The 15,344-nt window shown below is 36.9% G+C and overlaps 1 protein-coding gene across 1 annotated transcript in view; it reads right to left on the reverse strand.

The window, feature by feature from the left end:
• LOC148821252 (protein diaphanous homolog 1-like) overlaps positions 1-15,344 on the reverse strand; it is a 43,241-nt gene that overhangs the window by 20,956 nt on the left and 6,941 nt on the right. The window contains exons 5-9 of the mRNA XM_088932531.1: positions 14,920-15,049; positions 14,297-14,422; positions 11,480-11,643; positions 8,894-9,026; positions 201-290 (exon numbers count right to left, since the gene is read on the reverse strand). Coding sequence (XP_088788657.1) covers positions 201-290; positions 8,894-9,026; positions 11,480-11,643; positions 14,297-14,422; positions 14,920-15,049 — 643 coding nt within the window. The remainder of the gene's footprint in view (positions 1-200; positions 291-8,893; positions 9,027-11,479; positions 11,644-14,296; positions 14,423-14,919; positions 15,050-15,344) is intronic.

The following is a 15,344-nucleotide window of genomic DNA, read 5'->3' on the forward strand; positions in this document are numbered from 1 at the left end:
TTTAGGATGTCACAGAGTGAAAGTGTCAGACGTGCTGAATCCAGAGCTATCAAATTCAGCCTTAACAAGCAAAATGCCTTAAATACTATACATTAAAGAATATGTTTGAGAATTTCCCAATTTTCTTCCATGAAGTTTTAGTTCAGTTTCAGTTAAAGGTCCAGTACTGATTCCGGGACAGCACTTAACAAGTCACTTACCAGCCTGTCTCGGACCTCTCTTTCTCCTAAAGGCAGCACCTGATTGCAGGGCTTCTAATAGGCCATCCATAATTCCAGTCTCGTCGCCCGCTGCAACAGAAGAAAAATACAGTCAAGAAATCATAACATTAAGTAAAGGATTGTAAGTTTACCGCTTATTGTTCATCAAGGCTGTTTTCAATAAAGTTACCACAGTTCAAAATTCCTGTGTCTCAGTTTCTATGACAACCAGAATAGCTCTTCCATTCATTCAGAATGAATTTCAGCTGAGTCACAGTAGAAAGGCTCAAAGAAGTTTGGGGAAACTTGGTATTTACAGGACATTTAGATGATTCATTTCTCCAGGTCAGGTGAACCACTGCATTTCCACTGCAAGAAGTTAATTAGGATTTTATGCAACAACTTTTAGCAAACCCAAAACAAGATGTCCTTGTTATAACTGTTTCAGTTGGCATTTAAGGCCTACAAAATACAGTATTGAACATTCTGCTTTTTATAATCAGAAAAATACAGTTTAAATAATTAATCCCTTTTGTCCAGTGTTTGACGAAGTATACCTGAAAATATATCCTGTACAAGGGCATTTTTAAAGATGCTCTATTTCTACATCAACGCCTTCAGGAGATTACAATTTCAAAAAGACAAAGTCACTACCTGGAAGATTAAATACTAATGACTAAATACTATTTCACATTGAAATTACAATTAATAAATTACATGCAAAAACAAGTATAATTCTATATCATTTACATTTCTTTAGAACCAATAATAAAATAGGCTACAAAAGGCTGGAAATAACTGTTCCCCACCCATACTTCCACCTTTCACACACTGTGGAGAGGGGACAGGACTGTGGACTACAGTCCTGAAGGTTACGCGCTCAAATACTGTGTGGGGACACTTCTGCGGGACCTCTGAGCAAAGTTCTTCACTAGATGTGTTGCAGTAAATACCCTGCTGTATCAATGGGTCTCTGGGTCATCACTGTAAATAAGAACGCGTTTTCAATTGACTTATCTTGTTAAATAAAGCAGAATCCAGAATTTATATGAAACAGGACAGCACCTCCCTTCAGACAGATGAAAGGATTACTCATTAACTGCTGTTTATGGATAAAGGAAAAAAATAAAGCGAACATCCTTGTTCTACTTTCCACAGTAACCCACCTCCCTCCCATCTTCCTGGATGTACAGTACAAGTATTTGAGTGCGATTCAACCTGACTGCCTTCCTGCTGGCGGTGCGTGGACACAGGTCCACAAGCACCTTGACTCTTGACTCAACACTGCACCCAAGCACTGAAAATGACTCTGAGCATGGGGTGGGTGGGTGGGGGGGGGGGGGGCAAACTACATACTTGTGTAAAAAAAAAATCACAAAATCAAAGCCATTACACCAACTATCGCAAACAAAATGCAAAATCACCAATAATATAGTAGGCCTTCGCTGCTCTCACAGTCTAGAGGCTTACATTAACCCAGATGAGCACTGACCCACTTTAAAATGGGACTCGACTCACTCACACTACTGGTGCTGGAGGGGAATAGTAAGGCAGGGGAGGGGAGAGGCAGGCAGACTGTGTGGCACACACAGATCTGATTGAATGCTAAGAGATTAGGATTAATAGTAGAAAACAGCTCACTCTCCAAGTAAACACACTGTCCTTGTGGCATGATGAGGGTAGACGTCCAGGATGGAAACAGGCATGCTAATATAGTCTTCTAGTAAAAAAAACATCACAAGCAGATGGGAGCTACAGTAAATATATTGTACATTTAAAAAAATGAATTTATGACTGGTAAATAAAAAAAAAATCAAAGTAGATGGCTAGGGACATCTGGAGGCAGTGGCTCTAAGTGCATTTTTCCCCTGAAGAGATTGCAGGTCACTCGTGTTTCTTTTATGAGGTCAGAGCATATAATCCCTTTTTATTCTAAGCTAAAATCTGCCCCCCTGTCCCTGGAGTGAATCCTCAGTCCGATAAAGACACTGTGCAGAGACAAAAGCAGATCAGGGGAAAATAATCTCTACAATAAGCAAGCAGTCTTATTATCCATCCTGGGCTAGCAGCATCTCCAGGGTAGTGACTAAGGATAAATCACACCTGGCTAATAGAGTAGATTTTATATATATAAAATATATATTTTAATTTGACAGACTGATGTGGTGAGCTAATGGAAAAAAATATATTTTCTCAATTAAACCTTTGTATTGCAGTAGCTTTTCTATGTTTTCTACGTATAAAAATGCTCGTAGAAAGTAACATAAAAAGAAAGATGTGAACACAAACACAGCGGCAGATGGCTTTAATTATTTCCATTCTGAATGGAAAAGGTTAAAGGTTTTAGGTCATCATACCGTATCAAGAGATTAGCTAATACGCAGCTCTCTGCTGCCACCCCCTCCCCCCCGACACGCACACTTATTCCAGGCCAGTTAACACGTGCCAGATGGGGCACGTGCGCGCCACCCGCGTCACTGAGGTAAACAGAAGGGAGGAAATCGCTGCGTGGCTCGAAGGCTCCACACTGTGGTTATCTATGTGAACTGCAATGCTGGCGTTTATACAGGTCTCAACAACACAAAGTACATGACTGTTTTTCCCCTTACTTAACTGAGGATTTAGGAAATTACATTTAAAAAAAAATCTAAAAAGATGCCTTTTGCTTCCATCACATACTAAGAAATGAATAAAAACTGCAAATGGGAAATTATGTCTAGGAGGAGAAAATAGCACTTTTCAAAGAAAAATATTTCACCTAAACTAGTCTTCATAGTTCCAGCAATAATTGTAGATGTTATAAGTGATAAAACCTATGATGTATAATTATATACACTTATTACACCTATATAAATATACATATTTAAATGCATGGTAAAGGTAGAGTGATGATTTTAATCTGACAAGGGAAACTTAAGCTGTAAGAGGGCCATCCTTGGGATACCACAGTACTGACACCTTGGCGATTAAATATCCCACGGCACAGTCTGTAAGAGCACAGGTATTAGCCCAAGGGTACCTGCCATATTCCCATTTGGTATTGTAGTACCTTTCCAATGTGTGTTTCTCCCTTAATTCAACTGAAGCGATTTCTCAATTTTCCACCTGATCTGCTATATAGATGGACTGCTGGATAATCGCAGTTACATATCAAACATGTGAACGTTTCCTACAAAAAGGCAGTGGGTGAGGTGGGCCTCTATATACAGTAAACAGTGATTTGGGATAAAATGTTATGCAAAGGCAAGAAATTGAAAATAAAAGAATGGTTGATGTGTAAAACTGTAAATAAAAAAAATACAAAATGAGCAACCTTGCAGTACAACTTATGTATTCAGGTAGCTACACTAGGTGTATTGACCATTGGCACGTACATTTCCACTCCAATAGATGGGGATGCTAAAAGTCAAGCACTCCAGAATTCATTCCAAAACAAAAATCACTGAGCTAATTACAGCTAATTAACAAAAACTACATAGCTGCTACTTACAGCAATGTAGTGATTATATTGTAGTCTTTATATTGCCTTAAAATATCACATTATTCTTACTTAGTAACAAATACCATGGCTTTTCTGTCCAGGGCTATGAGAGTTAATTGAGCTTTCTTTCAAATCCTTTCACATCCTGGATGTCATGACAACAGTGTATGTTGAAAGAAGATGTAATCACATTAGGACATCTGTCACTGGTCTGTAGGGCCTCACTTATTGATAACACTGACATCGTGTGGTTAGAGGTAGATACTGCAACTGACCCACATTTACCCTTGTTACGTTTAAAGAAAACTAAATACTGCACTTCCCAGTATTATTTGGACCTCTACTATTTTTCAACTTACACTATTTGTGAAAAGAAAACTGCAGAAAGTTTAAAACCAGGTCAATACTGAAAGATTTAAAGACTCATTTTTTAACAATTTGTGTTAAGGGTATACTGCACGTCTGTCATGTTTTCTTTGTACTTTCCCCAACGTTCCCCAGATGTTTTTCAATTTAAAATAACTGACTCCAGTGAACCTCACTGTGTTACCAAATCAAGACATCTGAACATAAAGTGTTGACACAAAGGTAATTATAAATCAAAACAAGTTATTTTTGAACAAAGTTTAACAGAAAAATGAAAAAAGACACAGACTGTGAGGTTTAGTTACATAGCGGAGTATTTGAATGTTTCCTAAAAATGTTCCCTTTTCCAAACTTTCATAATATTTTGAGATTAAAATAACTTTAAGTCTTTTCAATATAAAAATAACATACACATTACATTTCTTAGGAATAGCAGATATACAATCTGCAGTATTTTGCCTTTTTCAACAAGTATGTGTACTGCAATTAAAATGAAACTTAATCCGATACTACCAGCTGGTAGACGGCCTGTATTTTGAAAGTGAAAAGTGTAAACCAAGTTCTTTGTGGCAAAGAGCCATAAAATATGTTTCAAAGGAGGAGAAGAACACTACCAGCTTTTTGGAAAGTTATGTACTTTACACAGTGTCTTGTATTCAATATTCTTCTGCTGTCCTTTATAATTATCAGTAATTTTGGATGTGGAAAAAATGTAGGTGCATAGAACCGCTGTTCTTGTGTAAAGCTGAAGGTACAGAAAAGTAGAAAAGTAAGTAAAAACAGCTTAGAAATGGTACAATAGCTGCTGCATATGAGACAATAGCTTCCCGCCCCCCGCTCTCTCTTCCTAGTAATTATTCATATCCCTGCAGCAGGAAATGAGGGAGACTTGAGACGCAGGGACCCATACGGGAAAGCTGGTTCTAATTTTTGCTTCTTTTTTTAGCAAGTCTGTAACTTGAGATAAGGCTAAGTGGCCCCACTTTTCTACCTATATCAAATAAAGCGGCTTCTAGGGGGGTATCATTGTAAAGTCATAAGGAAAATACTTTTAAATGAGCCTGGTGTGACTTTAAAAAGGTGTCTCCAAATGTGGCCACATTCTAAAGAAAACAACTTCTGTTATATCTTCAGTGGTGATACCTTCAAATGGAAACAAGGCATAAAAGTAACAAGGTGTTAAAAGTATTTTTTTAATTACCCTGCCACACTCATATTCCCCCTTTTAATTCAAGTATTCTAGTTTAGAAGAATTCGTTTTCAATTGACATAATCTGATGTAAATCTTAGACTGTTTACAACACCATACATGTCACTGGATTCCACAAATGCACATCAGGTCCTTTATAATTTTAACAGGACTCTATAAGACTACTCAAGCCTAAATACTGACTCATTCAAAACGTGGTTATGGCTTTAAACCAGAGTCCCCCTTCAGTAAGCCTGACTCATACTTCTGTGTCAAACGGGTATTTTCGTCGTCTCTTACAGACATTTTTCCTTTAGAAACAGAGGAAAAACAAAAACAGGGAGAGGAGGGGAAGGTGGTGGATTGAAGCCGAGCGAACTAACAAAAATGAAAAACAGATTGAGGAAAAAGGAAGGAGCAGAAAGGCAAACTTCACTTCGCGGGGGAGGGAGGTGAAAATCATGCCAACTGGCACATTCTATTCCTCACGATTACAAATAGTCTTCAGCCCCTTGCAAAGAGGGCACAGAAGTAAACTTGTAAAGGGAGGTATTTTCTAAAAGCATTTGTCACATTAGTATGGCCTCTTTCTTTAGTGCCTGGCTACACAGAACTTGGTAGAAGGAGGAATTTTTCAGCATGGTTAGATTTCGCAAACAAGAGCCAGGGTAACACAGAGATCAGGTGGTGTTTGATTTAAAACAGATGTGGAGTGTACAATGTCCTTATTATGCTACATCAAGACATTCTGGCAGACATACAGTCTCCAGCAAGAGGCACAATATATGCAGGAGTTTTCTAAAGCAAATCAGGTGCAGAGACACCACAGAAGTAAGGAATAATACCTAATGAATTCAGACATGGAAAAAAAGGTATTTTGTACAAACCACTACTGGTTAGGACAACTCTGAACTTGGGCATTATGTAACTTGAAGCATCTCAACTGTCTTTTTATTCTAAATATTACTTTTGAAAATAGACATGGGAAAAAAAAGACTTAATTATAGAGCATACTTCAAAAATAAACTGCTCTTTCTTTTTCTGTGGCAAACTTATTGTAACCAGAAAAACTGTAATCATGAAGGTAAATGACGTGTTTAGTTCAGTTAAAAATCAATGGTGTGGCACATGACGCATGAAAAAACACTTAGAAGATCTTCTGATGCCACAAAGTGCTTTATCCAATTCTAGTTTTAAAACTTACTAGAAATTGCAATAGATACAAAAATAACTTCCCAGTCTATTTGAACTTGTACCTTGTAAATTACATAGGATCCAAACTCACGGAATGCTGTGTTCATGAAACTAAGAATGACAAGTATGAGATGGGTACATTTTTAAACAATATCAGTAAAGCAAAAAGTTCAGATAAGCAAATTAGTATATTTAAGGCCTTCCATCAATAAGAAAGATCAAATTAGCACCCAGCTAGACTACTGTGATGTGTATAAAGGATCTGTGGATGTTTTTACAATGTGGGCCAGCTGCACATACACATACTGTAGGAGAAGGAAGGCAGGATACTAGAAGACGAGCATCTGGGAAACGTTTACACCAGACGCATAATGATGGAGTGGCACCATTCTTAAGGACTGGACATTTTCTTTGAGAAAGACGAGTCCTACAGGAGTGACATTCTTTGGCTGTAAGTCATGCAGAGTACGTGGTTAATCAAGGGTTGCTAATCACAGTCATGCACTCAAACACACTGACAACAATCTGTGTTTAAAACAAATAGAGGAGGTTTACATTTTTCTAGTTAATGGTATAAATATCTCAAATTACTGAAACAGGATTAACGCATTCACAGTAAAAAAAAAATTAAATGAGCAGCTGCCTGATGCTCAACAGGATTAATTTTGCATTCTAGCCAAACAGACACGTGCTAAGTCTAATTTCAATTAGAAATGTAATTAATAGTCAATCGCAAAATTATGTCAATGGTGAAATACCACATGTAGTAATCGACCTTTTCCTAAATTAATATTTGAAAGCTATGCTCAAAAACTGGATTGAACAATCTGAGAGAGATGATCAGATTTATACACTGAAGGCTCAAGTACCAGGGCTACTTTTGGAAAAGACAGAGGGGAAATCTAGCCAGGTTGGTAAAGCTACTTAATTGACAAAACTCAAACTTTACAGATCATTTTACATCAAGGCCCTGAGGTTTGTTGAAATATGAGCCTTCTAATTATAAACATTATAATTAGAATTGTGTTGCTGTTGCACAATAACAATAGAAAAAAAAAGGATGCCAACCATTAGGATGCTAATCATTAGATCACTGTAATGTGAACTACATATGTTTTATTGTATATATTCTTTTTCTCCACGGGAAAGAGGAAAATTGTATTTGTTTTCTTTTTCTTATTTCTTAGGGACGGGGGAGAGGGCAAATACCAGGATGTGTCTTTAAACACAACTTTGAATAAACTTTGTATATTTATATAAGCAACCAGCTGGATTCAAGGCCATTTTTCTTCAGTGTATTTCCACAGCTTGTTCCAGAGCAGCAAATCTGCTATAAAATGAACTCTGAGCGCCCTCTACTTGTGCAAAATGGTATTTTGCCAGCCACAAACTAATTTCTTTCCACTTATTTCACTGCATGTGTGACATTTCCTGGTATTCACCAACAACCACAAAACATTAACTGCATGCTGAATAACACCCTTGGTCGAAACCTTAAATAGATGTTTACAGATCGCCAGTTGGAGTTCTCAAACCAGAGGCTTTTCATCACACACCAAACTACACGTTTATGATGAGGGATGAAGGTGGTTTTGCCAAATCACTGGTCAAGACATTTTAAATAAACGTGGCAGAGCAGTAACAGCAAAAGGAGCATCGCAGCTTCTGTCCCTCTGCGGGATCCCAGAGCTCTCATGGGAACAGGATGAGCTGCTTGCCAGAGGATTCATTCCTGTAAAGGGTTCCTGTCTTCTTGTCAGCACTGTCACTTCCAAACAGTAAATATTCTGCAGTCAAGCCAACTGGGAAACTTATGATAACCGTCACACTTCAAACAGTCTTCCTAGGGACCAGTGCCTTGATTAACCACATAAGCAGAACTATATATTTATATTTCAGCAACGGAAGGATAAATGATAATGTGAAAACAAGCCTTCTCAGTTGCTACTGCCTCAGAAACGCAAGATTTACAATTCTACAGACCACAAAAATACATTTTTTATTTCTTTAATAAATGTGCTGAACTGGCGGATATTTAGAGTACTTTGTACTTATGTGGCTTGTCAGAAATATTATATGAAACACAATTTGTGTTTCCAAAGACGAATTCCAAGACTGGAATTTGGATTTTCTGGACTTTGCATTTTCTGAGGATATCAAAAAGTGATACACAGTTAGTGAAAGTACACAAACAGAACTCTGAGGACAGCCTTTCTTTACTATTTGAAACATTTCTGCCACTTCTATCATAGTTAAACATGTGCAGTTTATAAAAGTTTATAAAGCAGACTGGTACAGTCAGTGGAGGAGGTGTGGGTGGAGTTTGAGAAAAAGGCTCCTATATGTTCTTGTGTGTTCTCCTATATGTTGTATTCTGTGAGAGGAATCACATCATTTTTCCCTCATTCTTGACTTATGTAGACGAGAGGTTTCTCTTCCCAATGACAATACTCTCCTCCTTACCTGCATTGATATCAATGATCTGGCTCCTCTTCTGCTTCTCCTCCTTCTCCCTCTCGGCCTTCTCCTTTGCCAGTTTGGCCTTGCGGATCTTTTCCTCTGTCTCTTTCCTCTTCTGATTCTCCTTCACTGCTTGCTGAAGAGCACAGGAGACATGTTCCATTATGCATCAGTCCAACCTGTGAGTCAGGCTGAGGAGAGTGCAAGGAGCAACTCAAGCTGGATGCTGTGATGACCAGGCGCTAATATTTGCTCATTTTGTTTGTGGTAAATGTGTTTTAAACTACACTTGCAAATTTAGGGTACGATGCTCATTATAAGTTGAATGAATAAAAAGGCATTGAGCCCTTTTACACTAAAGACAATACACAACTTTTAAAAATGCAGTATATGAATTTTAGTCGCTTGTACTGTCTCTCAGAAATGGAGCAGGAAATATCTGGGCATCTTCGTTCAACTTTGCAGAAAGGGAAGGCTACTGTGGCACTTTACCAATGATTTACTGTCAAACTTAAGCGCATATTTCTTATGATGTATATATATATATGTATCTGGGTGACTGAGGTTGTGAATGAAATAAGTGCCCACTGTGCACTCAAAAATGAGCATGAACAGGCAATCCATCTGCATTTGGCAGTTTGCCATGATACACATACAGCTTGTGAGCACGCTAGATTACGCCTGGCTGTATAACCTGCATTACTATAAAGCACCACAATAATTAATTTTTTTAAAAAGGCAATTGTCATTATCTTGCACATTTAATTACTGTTTGCATATTATAGATATTAATATTTGATCAACAGGAATGAAGTGAAGAAAGAATCAACATCCGACCGTAAATCTGTTGCTTGTTTGGGTGAATGCATTTTCATAAAGAATTTCCCTGACAGTTGTGGTCAAAAACTATTTGACTAGAATTTGCAGGTTCACTGAGGATGTGCAAAACTGTTCTTTACAATTATATGAATGTGATACCATTGTGCTTCTCACCTACCTATGAACATATTTCTATTAATCCATTTCTGATTAATTTAAAGGTGTCACTATACAGTGCCTAAGTGAAAATGAACATAAGGTATGCACATATTTACAATTTTAAATGTTTAGTACAAATCCATCCATATATTGTACTAAGTGCATATACAGTATGTATGTATACATAGTGTATGTATGTATATCCATATATTGTTCTTAAGAAAGGAAACTGAAAAAGAAAATCAGTAACAACTCAAAATGATGATGAATGACAGCAAGATCTAATGCAGACAATACTACAATTCTTCCATTCAAAGATGATATCTAACAGGCAATGGGATAGTTGTGTGTGACTAAGTCATGGGAAAATAGAATTGATGACATAAGTGCTTAGCCGACTTGTTCTTTAATAAAGTCAGTGAGAAATGATTCATTCCTTGTAAAATTACTGGTACAAAGGAAACGGAAAACAAAGTAACTGTTTGTATCCCTGTAATGCGTCAGCACAGGGCTATTCACAACTATCTGACCTTGTGCTCTGCCCCCTTAACAGGACGTCAGTATCTGGATAGTGTAATGCTTGTGTGGAGCTCAGTGAACATCCTGTGTTATTCTTTTTGCCTTGTATCTGGTTCACTTAGCGCAGGATGAGGATCAGCTGTACTGTCTTGCTTTGCCTGGTGCAAGGGAAACAGCATAGCTAATTTAATGCTTTCAATGCTATAGATTTGCTTTGTCAGCACTACGGTTTCTGTTTCTTTCCAACCTCATGCTGATCAAGATTGTCATAATAGCTGTGGCATAGGAGCCAGAAAATCTACCCTTTAAGTGCAACAATAGTCATGAAATGTAAAAAGGGTTAGAATGGAGACAAGGCCATTCAGCCCAGCTAGCTTCTTAAGCTGCTAGCAGCCAAGCAATTTAGGATTTCTCCCAGCAACTTTTTGAAAGAAACTAAAATATCAGTTTTGAACAAAGCTTCTTCCAGACTCCTACAACCATTTGTGTAGAAAGCTTCCCTCTGTTTTCCAATTTAACACACTTCCCCTTATTTGCCACTGTGGTTATTGTAGTATTGCTGATTCTAAAAGTCCATTAGGTTGACTTTTAATGATCATACTTTTAAAAATCACACATGGTTGTCTCTGTTCATGAATGAAAAAGACTAAAAAATGACTAGTTCTTTGGGTTTGTCATAGCAAGACATTCCTTTAAGTCTGGGAATGTATTTGGCAGCTCTTCACTGGACTGATTCCAAAGCAACAAAATCTTTTTACACAGTGGCAAAACGCTACACAATATTCTGAAAGAGGTCCTTTGGGAGCACATAACATTTTAATATTGACAACTGACTCTTTGGTTTCACATTACTCCTCCACATTGTCTAGAAGATGAAACTGATATATTAGCATAGACAACTTAAGTCATTTTAAGCATCTTCAGGGTCAGTGTTTTTAGTATGTATAGTTTGCACTGTATGTCTGCTGCTTGCAGTGATTTTCTTGGATTAAAGACTTGTCTATATTAAATATTATAACCCAGATGACATTTCAGATTTCAATACAATTCTGATTGTGTTCTGAATCAAATCAAGCTGAAATGAAACACTACCTGGAACATGTTCCTGAAATTGTTGAGGTCCCCGAAAAATTCCTCCACAGAGATCTTCTTGGGGTTAAAGACAAAATAGGTCCCTAAGTCCTCATACTGCTTCTCCATGTTTTTGTGCATGAGGGCCAGTAGGTCATACTGCTCTCGTGCAGAGGTCACAAAGCTGTGCAAACCAAGAGTTAAGGAATCACAAGTAAAAGCAGGTGGTTTACATGAGCAAGGGTTATAAAGTACAGGATATATTCACTCAGAAATAAAACAAACATGAAGTAAGAAACAAACACCATTCTTCAACATTTTTAGGTTACTTATTATGCTATAATTTTGGATGAGGTTGTACCTGAATGCAAAATAGTTTTTTTGTGAGGAATGGGGAATAAAACACAACCATAAATTGTTATCTATGGATTGTATTTCTGAGGTTCATTTTAGTTTGAGGAATAAGCAATCAGGGCAATCCTGCAAGATTAAAAGAACAAGACTCGGGGCCTCAGTATCCTTCATTTAATTTCACGAGGAGCTGAAAGTAGCAGGAGGAGCAGAATACTACTGTGTTTTAATATTAACTTAATATTTAAGGGAAGACATTGATCGGAAGATGGTAAATGGAAATTCATTTAATTCAATTTACCAGTACCATCTTTTATATTTACATATGAGCCTGTATCTATTTTAATACAGATCTATATCTGTATTAAAAACTACCCTTTTCTAATATTTGGGCAATTGTTCCAAAAAATAAAAGTGCTGTATTAATAGCTTACCTATAAGAATATACTACTTGTCCCAGTACTTTGTTTTAGTTATTTATACAAAAATACATACATAATCATTCATAAATCCTGGTAGCATCACTGTCTCAAAGAAATATGCTGTGTTCCTTTACTCTTTGACATAGATTTTTTTTTTAATGGCCATTTAACATTTGGCATGGAGACATCTTTCAATATAATTTGAGTGACCTGTGCCACAGGTCAATTATAAATTAATTTTATCAATTTAATATTAGGCTACAATCCATCACAGAACACGTTATGAATACAAAACTTCAGACAGAAAAGTTAAAGCAATTCCTCACTTACCCTGTGTTGTAGATTGTAATGCTGCAGGGAAATTACCTTTATTTACAGTATAAGAATAGCACTGCCATGCTGTGCCCTACCACTCAGTGTGTAGACCAGTCCTGTTGTGCTGAAAGCACAACAAGGCCATCTGTTTCATCTGCACTTTTGCCAAGTGTTAAAATCAACAACTAAATAAAATATTATAAGAAAATAATAAGAATTAAAAATTAAGAGACAACCATTTGCCTTCTCTCATTAAAAGTATTTGGTAGCATCATAAAATTCTGTAACAACATGTTTAGCTGTTTAGGAAGAAAAACGTTATGCCCTAAGACAGTCCAAGATACATGCCATACTAAAAACTGTTCATGTAAGAATGGGAATTTATTCACATAGGAATGGAAAAGTTAAAGTTAACATTTCAATAAAATGTGCTCACCAGCAATAAAATAAACAAATATCAATTAATAAGCACCAAATTAATGGAGCATCATGACTGTGCATCTTGAATACTGTATTTCTGCTTTACACAAACGAAATGTTTTCACCACTAACACCACCATACTGCAAAAGACTCTGGTGAACACTGACAATGAAAGAGGTAATACAATACTAACCATCAGCTCTGTAAATTCTAAACAAAACAGATGTGAAAGGCACAGGTGAATACAGTTTATAATGACTTTTCCTCCCACAGTTCCCAAACTTCAAAAGCATTGTAAGACAAATTCCAAAGTTAGGGAATTGTCACCCCTGTATGTATTTCATTAGGATTGGCCTTTACTATGAAAGAACATAAATGCAGCTGTGCTATCTGAGTGATGTTCACTGCATGAACTTTCTTGCTTTCTGCCTTAGCCAGCCTACAGCTGTGGTGTTATTGACAGGGAAGGTGCAGTTGAAAATACACAGTTACACACTTCATGTGTGCAACTCCAACAAAGATGAAAGTGCTGGTTAAGAGAAGAAAGTCTCAGAGAAGTAGAGGAAGACAGTGTAAGAGTCAATGCATGATTAAGCGAGCACCGAGAGAGAAGCTTTGTATGCAGCTCATTAAAATGAATGATCTGAACAACTACATCCCGGCAAATGGCTTTTGGGAAGAGACTGAAACTGGGCCTTTAATCAATGGAAATGCAGTGTCATGACAAAATCTCTTTTCAGGAAGTGCCAAGTCAAAAGGGGGAGGAGGGGAGGGGGGGTAAATGTTTTTATAACTCTCCAAAAATATTCCATTACCCATTGCAAGTAAAACCAAGATATCTGGGGAAAAGCAGCATCTTAAAAGGACTTTAAAAAACTACATTTGAAAATTCTAAAAATAACTTTAATGATTGAACTTTAACTTAACCAATAACATATAATGTTATGTTTTTCTCAGATTTAATAAGACTAGAAGCTTTTTGTTTTTGAATAATTTAATGTGAGATACTTCTGGAAGGATATGTTAACACACCTAAGACCTTAGATTCAGCTGGTATTTGAGGTTATCCGAATCTCCAAATTCAACATAAGGGATCAGTGCTCACCAAGCATTATGTATGTTACTGTTGGGCTTTTGACAACTCAGGAGGAAGTCAGGCTGAGCCATGTCAAAACCCAGCAAATTTAAAATTTACACAATTTTAGATACAAATTTCAAAATGTCCCTCCCTTAATCTATTCTAATCCATTCTCAGGCACATTAAATCAATTTATCTCCAGCTCTTCTTTAATAGTCACAAAGGATTACATTGCAGTTTAAGAAAGGATATTGTCATCTTCTCCACAAACTTATCTCTTTCATCTGTTGGAGGAGGGAAAGTCTCAATTTCTTTTTCCAAATTTGTGATCTGCTTAGACATCTGGTCTATGGACTTCTGTAGTGTTTCAGCAGGTACTGGATGGCAGGAAGACAAACAAAAAGTAAGGTCATAGGTCATGGTGAGAAAAAAACACAAAAATAACTCTTACTTATCACTATATTCAATCAACAGTTGTGTTAATTATAAAACATTTACAAGTGTCATCATGAACAGCTTACAAACTGTCCACCCCTTATAAAGAGAGATTTACTGTTCACTTTATAAACAAATCTACACTTTGCTCTGTAAATGGGATTTAAGTTGCAATTTTCTATATATGCAGGTGTGACTGAAAATATGTCATATTGAATGTTCATCCCTAAATTCTCAGTGACAAGTGGAATAGTACCAACAGTTTAATTTAATTTGATATTTTTTATGTGATGTATAAGTAGATGTTATAGCCAAACAAAAATGATAATTTGGTAATCACCGTGTGGAGAAGAACATAACATTTAAATATTTCCTAGCTTGATCACTTGAATCAGGCCCTAAATCAACAGGGTAAATAAATCTGCCAGTGCTGTCATACCTCGGCTTGCCTTCTCTACATGAATCAGCTCATCAGTAAAATGCAGCACCTCAGGATACTGCTCCTGACAAATTTCTGCCAGGAAGTGGAGGAGGGTCATTTTCTGATCGGTGGTCTTGGTGTCTCGAAGCTACGGAGAGAAGAGGGAAGCAAGGGTTCAAATTCTGACCACTGAAATGACATCTGAGAGCAAACCAAAAAGAAACAGCCTGCTTTTCTTAGTCATCAAAGGGCTTGTAGTACAAATAAAACAACACACTACTAACAACCACTGATCAAAGTTATAAGCCTTTTGTAGTCAAAACATGTACGTTTAGCAAAAGGACTAATAACGCTAAAACCAAAGAGCTGTTAAACATACTTTACAGATGTAAAAACAGTAAAAGAAACTGTATATTAGACTGAAAAATTGGAATTAAAAACTG

Source organism: Atractosteus spatula, chromosome 14 (genome assembly GCF_055471065.1).
Source record: "Atractosteus spatula isolate fAtrSpa1 chromosome 14, fAtrSpa1.hap1, whole genome shotgun sequence".
NCBI classification, from domain to species: domain Eukaryota; kingdom Metazoa; phylum Chordata; class Actinopteri; order Semionotiformes; family Lepisosteidae; genus Atractosteus; species Atractosteus spatula.